This window comes from Protopterus annectens, chromosome 14.part0 (genome assembly GCF_019279795.1).
Source record: "Protopterus annectens isolate FY-2018-M chromosome 14.part0, PAN1.0, whole genome shotgun sequence".
Classification (NCBI taxonomy): domain Eukaryota; kingdom Metazoa; phylum Chordata; order Ceratodontiformes; family Protopteridae; genus Protopterus; species Protopterus annectens.
In genome coordinates, this window is record NC_056748.1 from 434133572 (window position 1) to 434158445 (window position 24874).

The following is a 24874-nucleotide window of genomic DNA, read 5'->3' on the forward strand; positions in this document are numbered from 1 at the left end:
ATGAGGAGTGCTTTAGCCAAATCTTCCTTGGCTACCTCCACGGTTTCCCCAGCTCCTTCCCTGCATACGGAAACTGGGTCGTTGGCAGTCCCCCTGTCCTTAGACAGTGGAGCCCCCGGGCCTCAGGTTACCCCCGCTGGGGTTTCTCCCCCTCCTGGAGGTCCTTCTGAAGCCTCTTCGGAAGAACCCCCCAGGAAAAGATCGTGCAAGAGGAAGCACGTGGACTCCCCTGATGAGTCTTTGACATCTGACACTGATCTCGATGATGCAGAGGGGTCCCCTAAGTCGTCCTCGGATGATGTCTCCTTTGCAGACATCCTGGAAGCCCTAAAACAACGAGGCGGCTGGCAGTCCAAACCTCTCTCTGCTGATGAGTCGGTGTTCCTGAAGGCCTTCGGGGCTCAGCCCTCCGCCTCCTGGGTGTCTCCGCCCTTCGATGAGCTCTTGGATTTGATCTGTCGAAGGGCGTGGGAACACCCAGACTCTGTGGAACCAGTGCCTGCTCGTCCGAATAAGTTCCTCTCTGCGCCCCCTGAAAAAGAGTTTCTAATGAAAGGTGTGGCTGTAGATGCTTTGGTGGTGGCATCTGCTACCCAGCAAGATGTAGCAGAGGCTTCAACGTCCGTCCATCCTCCTAATAAGGAGTCTAGGAGCATGGATTGGTACAGAAAGTGCACCCTCAGTTCAGCGGCCTTTACACTGAGGTCCTTGAACTACCTTACGCACTTTACCAGATTTCAGAGGGATCTGATTAAGGAGCTATCCGATACCCTCTTGGGTAACCTGCCTGAGGAGCTGGCCCAGACGGTTGGCTCTCAGCTGGCTACAATGTCGTCCATTTCGAAGTCGTCCATGAGGCTCATTTCTTATGCAGCCGAGGGGGCGAGTAGAGTGGTGGGTACAGGCATTGCTCTACGGAGACAAGCCTGGCTCCGCCTGTGTCATTTCGTGGAGGCCTTTAAGTCTTCCTTTGCCGACGCCCCCTTTGATGGGTCCTCCCTGTTTGGACCCAAGGTAAAGGACACACTAACCCGCTGTGAACAGGAGGGTAAGACTCTGACTGCCGTAGGGGCATGATTTTCCACTCCCTTTCAGCCTTATCCCAAGGCTAAAAGAGGAGGGAAAATGTGGTTCCGTAGATCTCAGAAGCCTTACCCCTCTCAGCAGGAGGATTCCCCTTCCAGAGGCAGAGGAGGGGGGAATTCTTCCGGAAGACGCCGTCCCAGAGGTGGCAGAGGCCCTCGCAACACTGGTGACCGCGAGTCCTTTCGTGGCTCTTCAGCCTTCCATAGTCCCTGAGGGATTGCCCGGCTGTGCAGCTCCGGAGCCAGTCGGGGGTCTTTTCTCGAAGCACCTAAAGGCCTGGGAAGGTATCACTCAGGACCGATGGGTGCTTCGGATTATAGCCGGAGGTTACTCCATCCCATTCTCTCATCCCCCCCTCAGCCCAGAAAAATCCCGGACCCGCCACCCAGTCAACGGGATATCGCAGCCTCAGAAGTTTCAAAGCTGCTGCAAAAAGGAGTCATCCAACCGGTCCCCGCAGACCAGATCGGATTAGGGACTTACTCAAGATTCTTTTTGGTGCCAAAAAAGACCGGGGACTTGAGGCCCATCTTGGACCTCAGCATTCTAAACCGTTCAGTCAGAAAGTCCAAGTTCCGAATGGTCACCCTACAAACCATTCTCCCATTACTGGAGAAGGGTGTTTGGATGTGCTCCATAGATCTCAAGGACGCTTATTACCATATCATGGTACATCAAGCGTCCAGGAGACATCTGCGCTTCAGCCTAGGAGGCAGTCATTTTCAGTTCCGTGCGCTGCCCTTTGGTCTCACCACAGCCCCCAGGGTGTTCACCAAATGTTTGGCGGTCGTGACTGCTCACCTGAGAAGTCTAGGATTCCAGGTGTTTCCGTATCTAGACGACTGGCTTCTAACTGCCACCTCCAAGCATCTATTATTGCGGAGCCTACAAGCCACTATATCACTGGGCAATTCCCTTGGAATCACCTTCAATTGGCTAAAGTCTGTGTTGCTGCCATCTCAACGCATAAGATTCATAGGGGTAGAGATAGACTCAAACCAAATGCGGGTCTATCTACCTACAGACAGGATACTAACCATTCAGGCTCAAGTTCGAGCCTTACTTCCCAGATCCAAAGCCCCAGCCAGAATGGTCATGCAGCTATTAGGATCCATTTCCACCACGGTTCTTCTAGTTCCTCTGGCAAAGTTGCACATGAGAATTCTTCAGTGGCTTCTTTCAGCTCAGTGGTCCTTCCAGGAACTCCCTCTCAGTCACCTCATATGGATCACGGAATCTTGCAAACGGGACCTTCGCTGGTGGCTAGTGCCCTCCAACTTGGATCAGGGACGACCCTTTGTTCTACCCCCTCCGGCGGCCATTTTGACCACGGACGCCTCCCAGACGGGGTGGGGGGGGGCATTCCCTGGGCAGTCCAAGGCAAATGGCACTCGGAAGAGACTTTGCTTCATATCAACGTCTTAGAAATGAGGGCAGTGCTTCTGTCCCTTCAAGCCCTTCACGATTATCTTCCTCAAGGCGTAATTGCTGTTCACTCAGACAACATGTCAGTTGTCTGGTACCTGAACAAACAGGGAGGGACCAGATCCTATCCTCTTTGCAGAGAAGCCATGAGAGTTTGGGAATGGGCAGTCTCGACCAAACGTTTCCTAGTGGCTACTCACATACCGGGCAAGTCCAATGTGATAGCCGACAGATTGAGCAGAACCATCCTCTCTCCTCACGAATGGTCACTGAATATAACAGTAGCAAGTCAGATTTTCAGCAAATGGGGAGTTCCGTGTTGCGATCTCTTTGCGACTCCTCTGAATGCAAAGTGCAAAGAGTTCTTCTCCCTAACCCCGGCTCCGGGGAAGAGCCCCATGGACGCATTAGTCCATCCTTGGCCCACCGGCTTGCTTTATGCCTTCCCTCCAGTTCCTCTCCTTCCCAGGGTGATTCAAAAGGCATTTCTCTTGGGGAGCAAAATGATCTTAATTGCTCCTTACTGGCCTCGTCAAGTTTGGTTCCCCTATCTTCGGAGACATGCTCTGGAAGGTCCATGGTTCCTGGATCAGATCCCAGACCTACTTGTTCACCATTCGGGACTATTCCACCAGTCCCTACACACCTTAAAATTGACGGCTTGGCTCCTCCTTTTCCGACGATAGTCAGGAGTCATACTTTGGATCCAGATGTTGTACACATATTATCTTCGGCCCATAAGTCTGCTACAAAGAAACTGTATTCTAGCAAATGGAAAAGATTCGCTATTTGGGCTCAACTCCGGGGCCTAGACCCCATTTCTATTCCCATAGCAGAGGTACTAAAATTTTTGACTTCTCTTTTCAATCAAGGCTCTTCAGTTTCTACCATCAAGGTACAATTGGCAGCAATCTCTAATTTTCATGAATCCATAGACCCACCTTTAATGAGCAACAGATTGTGTAAAACCTTCTTGAAAGGTGCTGCTCTATTAAGACCTCCGATTTCTCACCCTGCACCTCCATAGGATCTTGATATAGTGTTACGCGCCTTGACTTCTTACCCTTTTGAACCGGCAGCTACATGTGATATAAAGTTCCTATCATGGAAGACAGCCTTTCTGGTGGCGATTACTTCGGCCAGAAGAGTTTCAGAGCTTCAAGCTTTGTCTGTAAAACCCCCGTACTTTGTTTTTCACAAAGACAGAGTATCCCTCAGGCCAAATCCTTCCTTTGTCCCTAAAATTTGTTCTAGTTTCTGCTTACAACAATCGTTAGAGCTTCCAGTTTATTTCCCAAAATACTCTAACAAAGCGGAGTTCATTTTCCACACACTAGATGTCCACAGACAGTTACGTTTTTATTTAGACAGGACCAAACAAACAAGGAAAACAGATCAGTTGTTTGTATCCTTTGCAGATAACAAATTGGGCAAAGCTGTCACAAAGGTCACTATTGCCAAATGGATCAGGGACTGTATTACTCAAGCTTATTTTTATTCTAACAAAGAGCTTACCACCTCTGTCAAGGCTCATTCTACAAGGGCTATGGCTACTTCGATAGCATTTCATTCTAAGCTTGCTATTAGTGACATTTGTGCTGCAGCTACATGGTCTTCCCCGCACACCTTCATTTCCCACTACAAATTAGATGTGGCATCTAGAGGACGAGCTTCATTTGGTTCCACAGTGCTCAGGAGTGTTTTCCAATGAGCCACCCAGGATTTAGGTGCTAGGGACACTGTCCCATCAGTACAGAATGTAGGCGAGATAGGATCACATAACATCTTTTAGTTATGTACTCACCATAACTTCAGATGTTTGAGATCCATCTCGCCTACATTCCTAATAACCCACCCTCCTTCCCCCTTCCTTGGAGATCAGAGGATATCAGAAGGTCCGAATCCTGTTGTTTTATCTTGAAACATCTAACAATGTTATATAATCAAGTTGTGCATGTGTGCATGAATGCGGACAAACAAGATCTGGGGGATTAGTGGTGGTGCATCCTGGGATAAAGATAGCTCAGCCAATAAGAGGCCTCGCTCTATAGCATAAGCGTGTCGAGTCGGAGCTGAGGGATCGGCTCCGAACCCATCAGTAAAGAATGTAGGCGAGATGGATCCCAAACATCTGAAGTTATGGTGAGTACATAACTAAAAGTTATCTACAGAGGCTTCAAACCCTGCACCCTTGCCACAGTAAAACTCAGCATTAACACACTGTGCTAACTGATAAGTTGTGCAGTATGTTTTTCTTTAACATATAATAAGGATCTCAGACTTTAGTCAATGGCTGCAACAACTGGTGAGTTGCAAAGAAGAGGATCAGAGCACATAAATCATACCTCTCAGCCTTGTAGCACAACAAATCTAAACAGAACCAGCATTAATGGTAGAAGGAAGGCACACAGTCAGGGACAGATTTTAATTATTTCTCCTACAGATTGGAAAGTTGCTAATATAACTGCTTTTGAAATAGCATGCATTTACTGAAGGTTATGAAGTGTGAAACTTTAATGTCTGACATTAATGACTTAATTATTCATGATATGTGTGTGTGTGTGTGTGTGTGTGTGTGTGAGTGTGTGTGTGTGTGTGTGTGTATTTTGTGTAGCAGAGTGAATGTGAGGGGTGCCTCTGCTAACATGCTACTTCATGGAAACAGGGCCTTTTTATCACATCCTTTAACATAAACACTGGATTTCTTTCTGAACCCCTGAGATTATTTTTAACTGGAGAATGTGGGATATTCAACAAGAGTTGTTATCAGGATAGGTGGCTTGTAAAAATTTGTCTAAAGGCTAGGATAACTGACCTGCAGCTTTAAAACAATTGCTTTTATATTCTTGGCATAGATGGGCTTTAAACTTGCTCTTAAAAAGTGAGAGATTATTTGCATCAGGGACTTCTTTGGGTAGTTTGTGCCATGCAGCTCAGGACAATTTCTAGCAAGACATTTCACGGAAGGAGATAAAGAAAGGAGGCATGTAGAGCTTTGTAGGGGGATTCAAGTACAATTTATTTACAGGTGGAGGGAAATGTTTGAAAGTAAAGGCGTTTAAGAGGTAGGTAGAGGTGGCTGAAATCACTCAGCTTAACATTTGTTTAAATAATCCATCTATATAGGTTTACACAGACATTACAAGGCACTAATGCCTGTGTTATGAATATAACTCGATTTTTCTTAGTTATCGTTAAGAAATCTATGCTCTAAGTAAGTAGAATTTATTCTCTACATGTTTCTGCACTTCTCCATAGAAATCCACCTTACTCAGATTCTACGTGTTCCACTCATACCTTAGCAGCAGTTATTTCACTTTCAATTACTCAATTAGATGAAACCACGATTCCAAGTACTTTGAGCATGTTTCAAAATTGTACATATACAAATACTGTATCACCAGTCGTATTATGTGTTCAGCTGCATTACCATCTATAACTTTTCTAGACCAGTGTTTATGCATATTTACTATTGCTTTTGAAATTGCATTAGCTCATTTCTGCTATTTGTTAACGTTTTTGTTACATATAATTAATGTACTTTAATACTTTTCTATTCTCTCTTCTGTATATTTTGTGTTTATCTAATGGGCCTGTGGAGTGGCTGAATTCCTTTATCCAGTTACCAAGAAAAAAGAAACAAAGAAATAAAAATAAAAATGTCTTTGACTCGCAAAATGTTTAACATGAGAATTCAGTTTAAAATAAACATTTCATGTTCTCAGTATCAGATGTTAAGTTGTATCAGAGCTGGATTGCAGCAGAAGTAGTTTAATAATATGATCAAGAAAATGTGGAAGCAGGAAGCAGTGAAGACGAAATAATGAAAAAACCAGCAGCTCCCACCATGATCTAAAAGATTTGCTCAGTCTGTGTTTATTTGGGAGGGGTGGTAGTCACTTATCATGATGCATAACTGGATGTCTGCAGCATCTGTAAATATTCATTACGTTTGCAATGCTGTCAGGAAACATTTAGTGGTGAATTAGTTTTAATGTTCAAAACTGCATAACGAAAAAGAAAGTCATGGTTATAATGCTGGGTGTTTTCATCTAGCTTATTACAGATATTAGTTTATTTATTTATTTTTCTTTTTGGAATGGACTTACCAACTGTAATGGAGGCCATTGGGATATATGCAAATGACCCCTTACAGACACTGAGTGTTTCAGCTGCATGGCTCCTGAATGTCCATGACGTCTTTGTACTTTTTGAGTATTTATAGTTGCATTCAGGCCAACAAAGCCAAACCCCACTAGCTGTGGACATGCATTTTTTTACCTTTTTTATTGACCTCGTCAGCACAGCATTAGTGTATAGTTTGGCTATACTTCAGAAACGCAGGGTCTTTAAACCCAGCTGATGCTCATAAAGATTAACCTAAGTAAGCTAAAGTATACTTCATAGGTAGTCTAAGAGAGTAACCATAATCTTTATGGAAATCAACTCAGATTAAATATCCTGTATTTCTGAAGTATAGCAAAATATATATAGCTATATAGGCATAAAGACTTAAAAAGTAAGGGGGTTGTCTTGCAGCTTTTACTGAATGGGTTGTCTGTCTGACCTTTTTACCTTTTGTTTTTTTTTTTTATTGTAAAGTATCTTATGCCTCTGGATAGTGCATCAGAATAAATACACATGCTTTTATAGATGTGATTTTTTCAGGACAATCCTGCATAAAGTAAACCCTCAAGTAATGTATAACTCAGGAAGAAGCAGTTGTATAGTGCGGTCATCTTAGTCATACCTCATAACCCATTGACCCTTACAGTTTTAAAGGCAGCCCAAAAATCAGTGTAATGTTAAATAATAACTCCTATAAAAGTAATCAAAATGAATGCTTAAGAAGTAAGTTAAAGTGTATTTCATAGTTACTAAGCATGCAGTCCAGGAGACCATTAATGAGCCTAGCCCAAATTTCCAACTACCCCAAAGCACTGTCTGGTTTAGTGACTTGTTCACGGTCACAGAGTAGGCAAATGAATGTGGAAAGATTCAAACTGTTTACCCTTGGAAGAGGAAGGATTTCTTTAACAAGCCAGAACTTCTTTCCTATACAAGAACTGCCAGTATAGTTCTGAGAGCACAGTCCTGTTTTTTTCTATGTGAGAACAAAAGATGCTGTTATTTTTCAGGGGGAGGGGGCTGCACCCCTACACCTCTCTTAAGGAAACTTTGTCACTCTTCCCCTACCTCTATATATACTACCTCCAGGGTTACTGCATTTTGGGATAAGGGCACAAAATGTACTTAGAAAAATTCTGAGTTCTGAAATTATTCCAGTTGCCATTTTGCTGTTGTGACATGTCGCTGTCTTTAAGAGTACTTTAATTTTCTTTTGCTAACTCTTTGTGAGTGACAGGTAAGCAGAGAAATAACAATTAACCACATATCACAATTTGATGCTCAGTTGATATGCTGTGTTTGCCCTTAGTATCTCATTAAATTAACAGGTAGGCCACAAAATTTGATCAAGGCCATCACAGATGCTAGATATATAGTCCTCTTAAGTAATACTCGTGGGCCAGAATGGCAACAACATTGCACATATACTGACATGTCATAACACCGCAGAAAGACTCAAGCTTCTTCCATTTTTACTATTATTACCATATGTCAGAGTGAGCCCAGAACACTACATCTCCATGACAGAAAAGAACCATTGTCAGACAGCTTCTCAGTATTTTCTGTAACATCACTGTTACACATCTGTGATATCAAAGCACATGATGAACAATTACTGACTATCACAGCTGGCATAAAATGATGTATCTCTTCATCAATGATATATCTCTAGGAAAGCGTTATGCCAGGACACTATTATAGTTCCCTGTGCTTCCAAAGGAAACGTTTTGATTGTCCCAGAATTATAACTCCAGGTCCTGGAACAGTGAAAACAAATATGCAAAGTGAAGAAGGCATGTAACCAGTCTGAGATTGCTCTATTTCAGCAGTGTTTTTCTCTTTCTCCATGGTGCAGTGATCTAGAGTTAATTTACCCCTTACAGAACATGATTTAAAAGTAGAATGAAGTGCAGTAAGTTTGTTGTAATGTAGAAAAATTAATGCAAATATGATTAAAAGTATGCATGCAAAGTGCAGAATAAGGCAGATACTAATATATAATTATGTAAAAGTTAGAGATCACAGGTCACCGTTGATACGGATTATTGTGATGTACTATGTATCAAGTCTTTTATGCCACATTGAGAGCCATTTCATTAGCAGCTTCTTGCAAAGTCGCCACTTTGTTACTTCTCTTCTTGCTTTTCTGTCACAGCAGCCTCATCTGCAGCTGCTTGATATTGTCATGCACTATTTTAAATTTCTTATGTGCAAACAAGGAGGTTGGTTTACTTAGATCTCCTTTTTTATAAAGTCTCAGAACATGGCCTTTAAGAATGCTATTCAAATTTTCTGAGATTCTTCAGTACACAAAAGAGAAACATTACAAACTCTTATTCTCTTTCGGCTGTTCCCGTTAGGGGTTGCCACAACGGATCGTCTGTTTCCATTTCTTCCTGTCCTCTGCTTAATGCTCTGTCACACCAACCACCTGCATGTCCTCTCTCACCACATCCATAAACCTTATCTTAGGCCATCCTCTTTTCCTCTTACCTGGGATTTCCATCCTTAGCATCCTTTTCTCAATATACCCATCATCCCTCCTCAGCATATGTCCAAACCAATGATACTGATTCCTAATCCTGTCCATCCTTGTCACACCCAGTGCAAATATTAACATCTTTAACTCTGCCACTTTCAGCTCTGACTCTTGCCTTTTTGTCATCGTCACCGTCTCCAACCCATACAACATAGCTGGTCTCACTAGCCTCTTGTAGACCTTCCATTTCACTCTTACTGATACCCATCTGTCACAAATCACTCCTGACACTCTTCTGCACCCACTCCACCATGCCTGTACTCTCTTCTTCACCTCTCTTCCACACTCACCATTACTCAGAACTGTTGATCCCAAGTACTTAAACTCATCCACCTTTGCCAACTCTATTCCCTGCATCCTCACCATTCCTCTATCCTCCCTCTCATTCACACACATATATTCTGTCTTAGTCCTGCTGACCTTCATTCCACTCCTCTCTAGAGCATATCTCCACCTCTCCAGGGTCTCCTCAACCTGGTCCCTACTCTCACTACAGATCACAGTGTCATCTGCAAACATCATAGTCCATGAGGCCTCCTGTCTGATCTCATCTGTCAACCTGTCCATCACCATTGCAAATAAGAAAGGGCTCAGAGCTGATCATTGATGTAATCCCACCTCCACTTTAAATGGATCTGTCACTCCCACTGCAGACTTCACCACTGTCACACTACCCTCGTACATATCCTGTACCACTCTTACATACTTCTCTGCCACTCCTGACTTTCTCATACAATACCACAACTCCTCTCTAGGCACCTTATCATATGCTTTCTCCAAGTCCACAAAGACACAATGCAACTCCTTCTGACCTAATCTAAATTTCTCCATCAACACTCTCAGAGCAAACATCACATCTGCAGTGCTCTTTCCCGGCATGAAACCATACTGCTGATCTCTAATCATCACCTCCCTTCTTAACCTAGCTTCCACTACTCTTTCCCATAACTTCAAGCTGTGACTGATCAGTTTTATCCCTCTGTAGTTACTACAACTCTACACATCACCCTTATTCTTAAAAATAGGTACCAAAACACTTTTTCTCCACTCTTCAGGCATCCTCTGACTTTCCAAGATTTCATTAAACAATCTGGTTAAAAACTCCACTGCCATTTCTCCTAAGCACCTCCATGCTTCCACTGGTATGTCATCTGGACCAACAGCCTTTCCATTCTTCATCCTCTTCATAGCTATCTGTACTTCCTCCTTGCTAATCTGTTTCACTTCCTGATTCACTACCCCCATATCATCCAACCTTCTCTCTCTCTCATTCTCTTCATTCATCAGCCCCTCAAAGCATTCTTTCCATCTGCTCAAAAAACATTACAAGAAACATTACAAACTAATTTACTTTAATCTGTAAAGGACAACTAGGTTATCACAGATACTAGCTTATTTTCTAAATAGCTTTATTATTATTTATTTTATTTTATTTTATTTTATTTTGTAATGGACTTGTGTATTTTATTCTAAAATATCTTATGCCTTTGGATAGTGTACCAGAACAATTATAAGTGATTTTATACTAGCTAGACTCAATTACTTTCTCTTCCAAGACAGCCCTGGTTAGTTTCCAGCTTCCTGTGTCTGTCTCAGAGGTCCAGACTTTGATGACAAGTACCTATCAGTGTCTTTACATTCACTGCTGCAGTATTCATTATTTACGGGATTCCCTGCCATGGAAGCCCCAATGTCAGCAGTGTACCAAAGCCTACTGTTACCTTAAGGTATGCCGAACATCACTCATACACTCATGTAGCATAGGGCATAAAGGTGATGTCCAGATGTGCCATCCTTAGAGCTTCTTTGTCACCAATCCAAATGCATCTCTAGATCATTGGCTTGAATGTCTAAAATCATTTTCTGCCAGTTTGAACATAGTTTTCATTCTCCAGTAACACTTACATCTTCCAAGTTTCTTCCTGAGCTTTTGCACTGTCCCACAAGTACTAAATACTGCAGCAGTGAATGTAAGGACATAATATAGTTGTGTAAAATCTTACCATATGTTTGCCTTCACTGCTGCAGTATTCACTCCCTCCCTCCTTCCCTCTAGTCCTTTCCCTTCCTGGATGTACTGGTTATCACCTGGGTTTACTTAGACTGTGGTTCCTACTCGGGCAATCAGTTCTGAGAATGGTATGTCCAGATGTCACCTTTATGCCCCATGCTACAAGAGGAGAATACTGGTGACATTCGGTGTACCTTAAAGCAACAATAGGCTTTGGTATACTGGGCATGTCAGGGTTTCCATGGCAGGGAATCTGACAAGTAATGAATACTGCAGCAGTGAAGACAAGGGCATCTGCTTTTATGATAAGATTTTACACAACTGGACTTTTCCTTCACAATGTAGTTTTCCATGGCTGCAAAATAAGTCTTGCAATGGTGTCTCTCTTTTGGAAACTTTGTTGAGTTTTAGAGGTCAGATTATCAAGTTCACATTTTTCAGCAGATACAGTGGGTCTCAGCTGTAAAAGATACAGGAACATGCTTTCATCTCTTAACTATATCATTAGTTGATGTTCATCATATTGATTACTGCTGCAGTAGCCTTAGCTATATGGCTTATATCCTGCCAAGGATATAAAAGCTGGTTAGCATCCAAAGCTTTAGGACATCTTCCCAGCACCCAAACCATCAGTCAGCTCAAGCTGAGCTGGCTAAAAAGACAGGTGCAGCCATCAATCCCTTTAGACTTTTCCTGCCGCTGAACGGTACACACCTTTGAGGCTTTCTAGGATTTCGGTTGGCTTATGCTGTTCTTTTGCTGGGCAGATAAGTTCCCTTTGGGGAAAAATCTTTTATTTAAAAAAAAAAATTGTTTAATAATACCTGCTCAGGAAAAGTATTTTAAAGCTAGGAGTTTGTGTTTTAACAGTCTGTCCTCAGACTATATTGCATTTTATAAATTCCTAAGAGTTTATAAGTTGTTTAAACTAATTGCAAACCATTTTTTCCCTGTGGAGAACTTGTGTTTATTTTACTTTGTGGGGCTAGAAAAGTGTGCCAAACTGTTTTACTGCTTTTTTATCTGAAAAAAAAAATACTTTTAAAGACTTTTAATTTTATTGGCTGTTGCTGCTTGTTTTCCCCAGAGAAGAGGCATTATTTTCAGCTTGGCCATGAAGCAAACTTTTGGTACTATGGTCTCTCCTTCTTCCAGCCACAAAAAGAAAACTTTAAGCAAACAGCCCTTGTCATCATAGCAGGCTAACAATTTGCATCAGCCTCAGGTGGGTGACTCTGGTGTGGCTTAGTTGCTCCTCAGAGAACTCATTTTTAACCCTGGATACCTGTGGTATAGCTCCTACAGACACCGTGGAACAGAGGTTATCCACGTCCTTTGCAGTTGTTGAGGTCACCTTAGTGACAAGGGAGAGCCACTCCTGTTGGTGCTGGTTGAGGGAACTGGGAAGACTTCCTTGTTTTATACCTACTACAGTTAAACAATTTACACACTAAATATATAATAAATTAATTAACCAAATACCTGCAATTACAATCACTATTCAAAACACTAGGTGTCAGTGGATTATATTTCAAAATATACACTGACTCCTTGTACAATAATTTGTCCTTTAAAAGCACTAACTCACCCAAATTTAAATTAATTTTCTCTAAAATACATCCCTTTAAAAACAAAGGATTACTGTGGTGATAAACCTTAAAATGCATCGCAAGGGGGATTTCCACACGAACATTCCTAATATCTCTCATTTGTTCTTGCAACCTGACTTTAAACATTCTCTGACTTCCCCCACATAGAACGTATTACGAGGGCATTTAAAAATATAAATTATACCAGCCATATTATATGAACATTTTTGAGTGGGGTTAAAACTAATTCCATTTATCCTAGAGAAACTATTAACTATTTGGTTGCATATTGATAACTTACCACAAGGTTAAGTACCTTTCTTAGAAAAAACTGAGCTCCATATATTAACATCAGGCATAACAAATTTACTATGTATTATTAAATCTGCTATGCTATCACCCTTTTTAAAAGAAATGCATGGCCTATGACTTATTATACTAGTCAAATCCTTATCTTTTAACAACATAGGCCAATAATATTTTAAAATGTTCACAATTTGTTCACTAAGAACATTATACACTCATACAAAACAAGAGGTTCTCCCGTTCGATTCTCGGCTTGGCTTGGGAGTGCTTTCTGTGTAGAGTCTGCATGTCCTCCCCACGGTTGGGTAGCATTCGGAAGACATGAGTGCGTAAATGGGCGTGCCTTCATTGAAAGTTGGGCGTTGAGCTGGCACCTCTGCGTTTCGTAAAAAAATCTACTGCCAATCATTAGCAGACTGGAGTTCCGCTGTGGTGACCCCTTACCGGGAAAAAGCCAAAAGACAAACAACAACAACAAAATAAATACCTTTCAGATTATTACACTGTTCCCCACTCTTTCACAGTAGAGGTATTTCTGTATTCTTCCACCCAGAAATGGAAATACATTCTTATCGGGAGAGTCTCCCTTACTAATCTGTCTATAGAAAGCTTCATTACAATTATTACATTTTTGTTTAACTTTGTGAGGAGATTCCATAATAGTATTACTAATATAGCCCCTATTTAAAAACATATTCAATGTACATTGAGCTTCTACTTCAAAATCTGTATCCAGACTACATAATTTACTCAATCGTAAAAATTCACCATAGGGCAAAGAATTAATAAAATGTGGGGGGTGGCAACTATTGCCATGTAGAAATGTATTCTCTCTCCCCAGTTTTCTATGGACTGAGGTAACAATTCCCCCTTCAATAGATCCTATCAAATTAAGATCTAAAAAATTAACCTGATGACCTGTCTGTAGGCCATCAAATCTTAAATCTATTATTATATAGGGAACAAACAAAAGTATTAACTTCTTCAAAACTTTCCTCACAAACAAAAATTAAATCATCTATGTAATGAAAGTATTTTACTATGTATTTTTTTTTTTAAAAAAACTATTATGATAAAAAATTCCACATCAAACATAGCCATAAATAAATTTGCATACAGGGGGGCCAAAAGTGCCTCCATGGCCAAGCCTTGAATCTGATGGAATATTTCATTATTAAAAAAATATTTTCCAAACAAAATTGATCAATTTCCTCACTATAACAGGACAAAGGACTATCTGCTAAGAAAAATCTCAAGGTTTTTATCCTATGTTGGTGTTGGATGCTGGTATACAAACTTTGAACACTCAACACCACCCAAAACATATTCCCCTTCCATTTTAAACCAGATATTCTGTCTGAAAAATCTTGGGTGTCTCTAATATGAGGTCATTTTTTTAACATATGCAAATAAATAATCATGCAAAACTGAACGAATATTGTGAAGAAAATAGCTACATGAAGAGACTACTGGACATCCTACTAAGCTATCCAAACCGTATGAATTCTTGGTAGACAATATAATAAAGCCAGTTCACTTCCATGGATAGAAAACATTTTTAACATCCTTTTTGTCAACATAACTCAATCTTAAACCTTTTTGCAATAACTGGTCATACTGTTTAAGTGCTTCTTGGTAACAAGTAGTATCGCATTTCTTATATATTTCAGAATCATTCAATAATCGATAACACATATGTATATATTGTGTATAATTCATAACTACAATCCTATTTCCTTTATCTAAAGGTTTTACAACTAATTGGTTGTTGTTACCTAAATCAGTCAAACTTTGCCACTGTTCCCTAGGTAGATTATATTTAACATCACATTTAAATATCATACAATTATTACACAATTATTCTACTATAGAATTAAATGACATTGAAAAATGCTGAACACGTTCATTTATAAAAGGGGATATGAACTGACTGTCATATTTCACCCCTGAAGTATCTAAATGACAATAAGCATTTGTTTGTATGTCATTCCACTCCTCATCATTAGAAATACAGGAAGAAAAGCTTTCATTAGAACTCATATCCAAACTTTCAACAGATTCATGCCCCCAATGATGTATTACAAAAATACTAAACAAAATGTAACTTTCACAACAAATGGAAAATTTCACATTTTAAAATGTGTAACCTAGAAGTAACAGTCAGCACAAATTTTAATCCCATGTTTAGCACAGACTTTAACGTTTATAACTCAGCCCCTGAAGTATTCACAATCAAATTTAAACAGTCATTATTGTTAATAACATTTATTTTATGTCCCAGATCATTGCCATCTCCCTTTTTTATATTGCTATTTGAATGTCCCATCTGACTGCCCCTGTCCAGTCCTTCCTCTCTTTCTGTCTGTTGCATGAAATGTCTGGTTAGATGACCCCCCAAAATTTCTCCTCATGACTCACCGGTTGTTGTGCAGGTGATAAAGGGGGATAATTTTCCCCTTCACTGTCTCCATCAGTAAGAGTTTCAGAATCTTCTGAAAAGGAGACCGCCAACGGCTTTTCCTGGTTTCTGGTTTGATGTAATGTTGAAGATTGCCCCATGAGATTTAAATGTCCATAGAAATTCCTTGCCATTACCATAGTCCCAAATGTCTCTTTTTAACTTTTCTTTCTTTTTTCAGTCAGGTCCTGTTCATAGGATTTTAATTTATCATTTACCTCACTAAGCAATGCATCTAAACGGGAGGCCTCTGCAGTTGTTGAGATCACCTTAATGGGCAAGGCAGAGCCACTCTTGTTGGTGCTGGTTGAGGGAACTGGGAGGACTTCCCTATTATGTCAGAATATTGTGCCCATCCCTGAGGAAGCTGCCGTTGTCATTAATAACACTGTTGTCCCCATGTTTCTTGTCAAAAAGAAACAGAACACTAAACATGTATCTACTCCTTCTCAAATTCCTTTAGACAGGAATAGTTTACTGGGTCTGGCTCAGGGTTTAATTCAGGATATTGATCCTTCTTATAAGGTAGTTTCTGGTAAAAGAAAGAGGGATAGCTCTTTTCCTGAAGAGATTCAAAATTCTGAATATGGACAGGGAGATGAAAGGACAGACACAGGGTTTTCTCCTAAGATTTTTGATTCAGACATAGAGGAGAGCTCAGTTTCTGGTTCTCTCTGAGGGTTTCTCTTCCTCTGAAACTATTTCAGACTATTTCAAACTTCTTCAAAACCTCCTTCACAAACAAAAATTAAATCATCTATGTAACAAAAGTATTTTAGTACATATTTAAAAAAATACTATGATACAAAACTTCCATTTCAAACATAGCCATAAATAAATTTGCATATGGGGGCAAAAGGTGCTCCCATGGCTGTACCTTGAATCTGATGGAATATTTCATTATTAAGCATAAAAAAAAAACATTTTCCAAACAAAATTGAACAATTTCCTCAATATAACAGGACAGAGGACTCTCTGCCCAGAAAAATCTCAAGGTTTGTATCCCATATTGGTATTGGATACTGGTGTACAAACTGAACATTCAACACCACCAAAACATATTCTCCTTCCATTTTAAACCAGATAGTCTGTCTACAAAATCTTGGGTGTCTCTAATATAAGAGGAAATTTTGTAAATATATACAAATAAATAATCATGCAAAAATGAACCCATATTGTGAAGAAAATACCTACATAAAGAGACTATTGCACATCATAGTAAGCTATCCAAATCCTTATGAATTTTTGGTAGACAGTAGAATAAATCCAGTTCACTTCAATAAATAGAAAACCTTTTTTCAACATAATTTTTATCAAAATAACCCAATCTTAAACCTTTTTGCAATAACTACTCATACTGTTTAATTGCTTCTTGGTAACAAGCAATATCACATCTCTCATATACTTCAGAATCATTCAATAATCGATAACACATATGTATATATTGTTTATAATTCATAACAACAATCCTATTTCCTTTATCTGAAGGTTTTATAACTAACTGGTTGTTAGCTAAATCAATCAGACTTTGCCACTGTTCCCTAGATAGGTTATATTTAACGTCATATTTAAATTTCATAAAATTATTATACAATTGTCCTACTGAAAAATTAAATGACAGTGAAAAATGCTGAATACATTCATTTACAAAAAGGGTATGAACTGACTCTCATATTTCACCCCCAAAGTATCTAAATGAAAATAAGCATTTGTTTGTATGTCATTCCACTCCTCATCATTAGAAATACAAGAAAAAAAGCTTTCATTAGAGCTCATATCCAAACTTTCAACAGATTCATGCCCCAATGATGTATTACAAAAATATTAAGCGAGATGTAACTTTCACTCCAAATGGAAAATTTCATATTTTAAAATGTGTAACCTAGGAATAACATTCGGCACAAATTTTAATCCCATATTTAGCACAGACTTTAAAGTTTCCGATAACTCAGCCCCTGAAATATTCACAAAGTTAAAGTCATTATTATTAATAATGTTTATTTTCTGTCCCAAATCATTGCCATCTCCCTTTTTTATGTGTGTCCATATTAAATCAGCGAATGCTGATTTAGTGACCCTTTAATAGCAAAAGCTGTCAATCCCGAAGACATGGAACAATGATTTTTTTGGTTTTGAACATTTTTTTTTTTTGTGGAACAGTGATTTTTTTTTTCTCCTGTGAAAAAAATTGTTGTTCCGTGTCTTCAAGGTTGTTAGCTTTTGTTCTTAAAGGGTTGATAAATCAGCGTTCACTATTTTAAGTGTTCACTAATTTAACATAGACCCTCTTATGTTGCTGTTTAAATGTTTCATCTGTGTACTGTCCCTGTTCATTCCTTCCTCTCTTTCTGTCTGCCGTATGAAAAGTTGGGTTAGATGCCCTCCGAAATCTCTCCTCATGACTCACCGGTTGTTATGTAGGTGGTAAGGGGGGATAATTTTCCCCTTCATTGTTGCCATCTGTAAGTGTTTCAGACCCTTCTGTAAAGGAGACCATCAAAGGCTTTTTCTGGTTTGTGGTTTGACGTAATGTTGTAGATTGCCCACGAGATTTAAACTTCCATAAAAATGCCTTGCCATTACCATTGTCCCGAATGTTTCTTTTTAACTTTTCCTTCTTGTTTTCAATCAAGTCCTGCTCATAAGATTTTAATTTATCATTTACCTCACTAAGCAATGCTTCTAAACGGGAGGCCTCTGCAGTTGTTGAGATCACCTTAATGGGCAAGGCAGAGCCACTCTTGTTGGTGCTGGTTGAGGGAACTGGGAGGACTTCCCTATTATGTCAGAATATTGTGCCCATCCCTGAGGAAGCTGCCATTGTCATTAATAACACTGTTGTCCCCATTTTTCATGTCAAAAAGAAACAGAACACTAAACATGTATCCACTCTTTGTCAAATTCTCTTAGACAGGAGTAGTTTACTGGGTCTGGCTCAGGGTTTAATTCAGGATATTGATCCTTCTTATAAGGTTGTTTCTGGTAAAAGAAAGAGGGATAGCTCTTTTCCTGAAGAGATTGAAGATTCTGAATCTGGACAGGGAGATGAAAGGGCAGACAAATGGTTTTCTCCTAAGATTTTTGATTCAGACTCAGAGGAGTGCTCAGTTTCTGGTTCTTCCTGTGAGGGTTTCTCTTCCTCTGAAACTATTTCCAGAATGTGCATTGTTTTCCCTGGGAGAACACTGAGGCTTTTCAGTCCCTCAGAAAATACTATGAGTGGTTTTCCAAAAGGAATTTCCAGAACCTTCATCCATTCCTAAATTTCTGTCAGCTTTGGAAGATGTATATGCCATTGCCTGCCATTTTCCTGATAGTTAGCCAGCTGCCCCTAAAAAGGCAGATAGAATATATAAAGTTCATCAGTAGTTTAAGTTTTTATACACTATAGCTTTAGTTAGCATGGCTGCGGTGGTGCAGCGGTTAGTGTTTCCACCTCACAGCAAGAGGTTCTCCAGTTCGATCCTCAGCTGGGGTTCCTTCTATGTGGAGTCTGCATGTCCTCCCTGTGGTCATGTGGGTTTCTGCTGGGTGCTCTGGTTTCCTCCCACATCCCAAAGACATGCTGTAGGTGGATTGGATATTCTAAATTGGCCCTAGGCATGAATGCATGCATGTGCCTTCCGTGGAAGGTTGGCTGGCAACTTGATACCGTAAAACTCCACAATCAGTCATGAGCAGACAGGTGATCCAATGTGGTGACCCCTAACCAGGAAAAGCTGAAAGAAGAAGAAGAAGACACACTATAGCTTTAGTTAATCCTACTGCTGCTAAATATTTAATTCATTCCAGTCCTATACTTTCTGATAAGGATGGGGAAGATTACTGAAGTATAGGGAAAAATGTGCATGCTTCTGTAACTTTGATTTTCAGAATTTTGAATTGTCAGGTTCATATGTTAAAGTTTATTCTGACTAATTGTGATAGTATGAGGAATGTTTTGTGAGCAGTTTCTTCTTTTGAGGAAAAATCTTCTTTAAATAATTTAGTTTCTTCAATTTTATAAGTCACAACTCATTTACAGCATGTGTATAACCTAGGTGATACTTCTTCCAGGGTTATCACTACTGGTATGTTTTTTTTTTTTTTTTTTTTTTTTGCCTGGCTGCATTCTCAGAACTTCCAAGAGAATGTTAAAATTAGATTTTAAATTCTCCTTCAGATGGTGATTTAGTTTTTGGTTCCTCTGCTGTAGAGGTGATAAAAAAGTGTGATGAAAGGGAAAAGCTAGCTGATGCAGGGAATCTGTAACATTTTCAACTCCTCCTTTTCCAAAATGTCTCAAGGATTCTCTAACCCTTCATCCAGTTTTGGCAAAAAACAAAATAAGCAGTCTCAACAAAATACAGGTTAACATCTGTTTAAGAAGAAATGACAAGGGGGTTGCAAAAAGAATTCAGGAACCTCCCAATCCAAGGACAGTCCAACAGGTTTGAATGAGTATTCAAGGGAATGTGCCCTCCGCCAGCCCAATTTCCCTTCCAGAAAGTCTGAATCTCCCACTTTTCTTTTTAGCAACAAATTGTTTCTGACAAATTGGTTCTGAAGATCATTCATCAAGATTACAGATGGTAGTGAGAGGATATTCCTCTTTTCTGGTGGAAAGTCCTCATCTACCAGACAAGATCAGACTCTTTTATTTCCACATGTCCTTCATGACATGCTGTCCCAGGGAGGCATAGAACCAGTTCCTCCTTTCCAGGTGGGGAAAGGTTTTCATTAAAGGATGCTTTTGGTACCAGAGAAAGAAAATGCTTGGAGACCAGTAATGGATCTTTCTTTCATAAACATGTTTATGATAGTGGCCAAGTTCAAAATGTCGTCACTTCACAATCTGTTACTTCTTCTTCTTCTTTCAAGTTTCCTAGTAATACTAGATTTAAAATATGCTTATCATCACATCCCTATTAATTCAGACAACAGCTGTTTGTTCAGGGTTGTGTGTGTCTGGGTCACATTATTAGTTTTCTAGCTTATCCTTTGGACTATCCACTGTACCAAGAGTGTTCACAAATTGACTAACTCCAATTATAGCTCATTGAAGGCTAGAAGGTATCCACATTTTTCTATATAGACAACTTGATTATGTTTGCAGAGTCTTTTTCAAAGTGTCAGGAATATCTTATTTGGTTGAAAGATTTCTTGCACAAGCTGAGATTCCAAGAGAACATTCAAAATTCTTTTTTGACTCCTTCACACAGGATTGTGTTCCTGGATGTCAATTAAACACCTCGGTTCATGGAGATTTTCTTCCACAGGAAAAAATAGATTTATATCTACATCTGTTTCTAAGGTTTTCCACTCAGACTTCAGTCACTGTGAGGAAATACCTCATGAATTTGGGTCTCATGGCATCTTCGATTCTCATGATACCCCTGACAAGACTCTTCATGAGAAAAATACAGTTGTTTATGAAGTCTCATTGGTCTCAGCACCAACAACCTTTGTCCTTTCAAATCCCAGTACTTGGGTTTGTCAGAAGATATATCATTTGGTGGGGACAGCAAATATACATAAATACAAGTTTCTCCTCTACCCTTTCTGTTCCAAACCAGTCATTCACCACAGATGCCTTGGAGTTTGGTTGGGGAGCAATTTCAGGAGGGATAAAAGTACAAATGTTTGTGAGACACCTAGGACAGATGCAAGGACACAAATATAAAAGAGATGCTTGTCGTGATTAGGACACACAACTCTTTGAATTATCTTTGGTCCCCGGGAGCTCTTCATGTTGTTACAGACAATAACACAGCCATATGGTACATCAACAAGCAAAGGGGAACCAGGTTGTATCCCCTTTGCAAACTAGCCATGTTAGCTAGAGATATAGCTTAGCAGCACAATTTCACTCAACAGGTATCCAACATCCTATCAGCACAAAACAGTGTGGCAGACAAGCTGAGCAGGGCAAGGGCAGATCCTCATGAATGGAAACTAGATCAGGGGTCTTCCAATATTTGAGCCAGCTGTGGGAAGTTCCTCAAATAGACCTGTGTTTCCCCTCTCTGAACAATTAGCTGTCAAGATTCTGCTCCAAGACTCTATGCAAGAATGCTTGGAAGACTGATGCCTTTTCTTTTCCTTGGAAAAGAATGATCCCATATGTCTTTCCACCCTTTACACTAATATCCAGGGTACTTCTGAAGATTCAGAAGGTATCCACCAAGATCATTGTTGTGACTCCCTTCTGGTCCAGGCAACCATGGTTCTCCCTTCTTTTGGAAATGGCCAGGGGCAATTATCACAATCTTCCTCACAGACTGAATCTACTCACACAAGAGCAGGTGTATTTGATACACCTCAGTACTAATCAACTTCAACTGACTGCCTGGATGATAGGGTCTTAATTCCCTTTTGGTACAGATGTACTGAGGATGTGCAGCAGGTACTTATGGAAGCACAAAAGCCTGTTACTAGAAAATCATATATTAGCAAATGGAAAAGATTTTCTAGTTTGTGCCAACAACATAATCAGCACCCATTCAGGGCCAATTGGTCTCTGGTTTTATAATATTTGTTTGAGTCAGTATCCTATGGCCTTTCTTACCCCCCCCCCCCCATTACCATTCATTTAACAGTCATTTCAGAATTTCTGTCCACAGATTCTCTTCTTTCAATGCATTCTCAAGTCAAAATGTTTTTAAAGGGGTTTTGCATAAGAGACTTCCTAGAAAACCAGTGACTTCTCCTTGGGATGTTAATTTTGTGTTAGAAAAACTAATACTCGCTCCATTTGAACAACAAGTTACCCTGGCTGACTTGAGGTTCTTAACATTGAAACAGTTTTACTGATCTGACCTCTGAATAAGGATATTTGAGTTGCAAGTGCTTGTGGAGAGTCAGTTCTGTGTCATTTTCCCCACAGACAGGATTTCTTTGAGAACTAATCCTTCTTTTATGCCTAAAGTAGTATCCAAGTTTATCTTAAGCCAAAATATCCATCTATCCATTTTCTTTCCTGAACCTAAATATGGGGGAGAAAAGATACTCCAAACCTTGGATATCCACAGACAACTCTGGTACTCTCTTGACAGAACTAAATCTTTCAGATTTTAGGGTCAACTGTTCATTTCTTGTGAAGGTAAGAAGAAGGAACAACCTGTGTCAAAACAGACTATTTCCAAATGGTTGTCTAAGGCTATTAACATTGTTATACTCACCACAACAAAACTATTCCAGGCAGGGTCAAAGCCTGTTCTACTAGGGCCTTTGGCTTCATTTATGTTTTTGTAGAAATGGTTGTATTCTAGAAGTATTCTAGAAGCAGCAACACGGTCTTCTGTACATACTTTTACAAAGCACTATATGCTTGATTCCTTCTCCAGGTCTAGATCATGCTTTACTAGGACCATTCTCCAGGGACTGTTAGACCGTTCTCCTTCCACCTCCCAAATGTAGTAAGCTATGGTAATCTACCAGTATGAGTCAAGCTACTGCAGCAGTTATCAGTATGACAGATGTAGGATAGTTGTATAATTAAACTTATAACATTAGATGCTCAAATGATCACTGCTGCAGTAGCGGATCTCTATCTTTACCCCCTTTGTTTTTTTGTGTTGTTCATGCCAGGGAGTGACTACATATTTTTGTTGCTACTAGCATTATCCTTTCATGGTTCAGCCTCCCTCTGTCTGTTGGCATGAAAGATCTGAAGGATGTGACACCCACACCTGACTTTTTAGTCAGCTCATCTCAAGCTGACTGATGATTTGGGCATGTGCAAGGTACCCTGAATCTTTGGAATCTGTCTGGGAGTTATATCCTTGGTAGGCTATAACCTATCTAGTTAAAGCTAATTCAGCAGTTATAATTCAAACATCTGCTATTATGACAAGTTTATTTTCCTTTGTCTGCTCATTCCTTGGAAACCAGTCTCAAATTGTTTACATTCCACATCTTTTATAGAGAATGAGGTTCACATATTCAGTACTAAATTATAGAATCTCACCTTGTAAATCAACTTTAAGGGGATTTTATAATGAACATTATGGAGAGAGACTGTCTTAAGATGTACTTGTGTAGAGATTAGCTACACAAGTCAGTATTCTGTGGTAACTTTTTCTGCAGTGAGATGACAGGGCAAATTGGGATGTAACTCAATTTAAGTAACTTGCAATTTAAGTAACTTGCTGTACAATGCTAGCATTTAATCACCGAAATCAGGACATCTGTAACAAAGTATCTTTATGGTAATGTTCTCATTCTGGCTATTGTTTTTTTTTAATGTGCTTTCTTTCTAGAACTGCCATACCTTATGGAGGATTCGAAAAGGCATCCAAACTGATGACTTTCCAAATGCCAGAATTTGAACCAAGCCCTCCAGAACCAGAGTGTATTGTGGTCTTTAACCAGGACGTCAATGTTAGACCCTCATTCAACAGAACCCCAATTCCCTGGGTTGGCTCTGGGGAACATGGGAGCCTCAACATTGAAATAAGTGTTCCTGCTGGAGCTGAAACTGAAGAGCTGTAAATAGTGCACCATCATGACAGTGTAATATGGAGCCTGCTGGGAATGAAATATTATCAAGAAATAGTTTATTTTGGTTTCTGCACTTTACATTTTGCTGGTCTAAATTCTCAAGATTCTTCAAAACTGCTGCTAAAGTTCTTTGTTTCAAAATAAATTAATTGCTTACTAGTCTGGAAAGCATACTTGTGTTTCTGCCAGACAAAATCAGCCAGGTAAAATCAGGACATTTTACTACCCTTCACCCAATATTTCAGAAAGAAATGGGTCTAAAACCTGTGCTCCCTGCATTGCTTCAGCTAAAATGTCTCACTGAGTGCAACAAATCTGTTCTTTGAGAAAACCAATAAAATACTGGACAATGAAAGCTGTATGTTGCAATTATTAACCTTTAGAATTTAATTCCATTAATAGGATATAAATAGGAATGAAATACCGGTGGAACAGAAAGTCTTGTTAATGTTGTATGTATCTACAACAAATGCTATTAGAACCCCCCCCCCAATTCAAATTTTGAAAGGTCGGATTATACTGGATATGGAATTCTGTCTGTTTTGCCTAACCTCTCATATAGTGGTAGACAATAGTTATGATTATAAAGAACCTAAGGAATACAATCAACTTGGTTAACATTGGCTCAGGAAGTCCATTACTTAATCAAAATTCACTTGTTAAATATGAATATAGTCATACATTAATATAAATATTTTAAACAGGAGATATGCTACTAGAGACTTACTGAAATCAGATTCCTCAACATTACCAATGTTTTTATCTCATGTTTTGTATTAACACCAATTTGCAATGATCATTTCTCTTTTGTCCATGGTCAGCCAACCATGGTTTGCGTGAGACAATGTGCA

At 39.6% G+C, this 24874-nt stretch overlaps 1 protein-coding gene across 1 annotated transcript in view; it reads left to right on the plus strand.

The window, feature by feature from the left end:
• Positions 1 to 24378, plus strand: part of MYOZ1 (myozenin 1) — a 250276-nt gene extending 225898 nt beyond the window's left edge. The window contains exon 6 of the mRNA XM_044056202.1: positions 23783 to 24378. Coding sequence (XP_043912137.1) covers positions 23783 to 24014 — 232 coding nt within the window. The 3' untranslated portion in view covers positions 24015 to 24378. The remainder of the gene's footprint in view (positions 1 to 23782) is intronic.
• Positions 24379 to 24874: the final 496 nt, after the last annotated feature.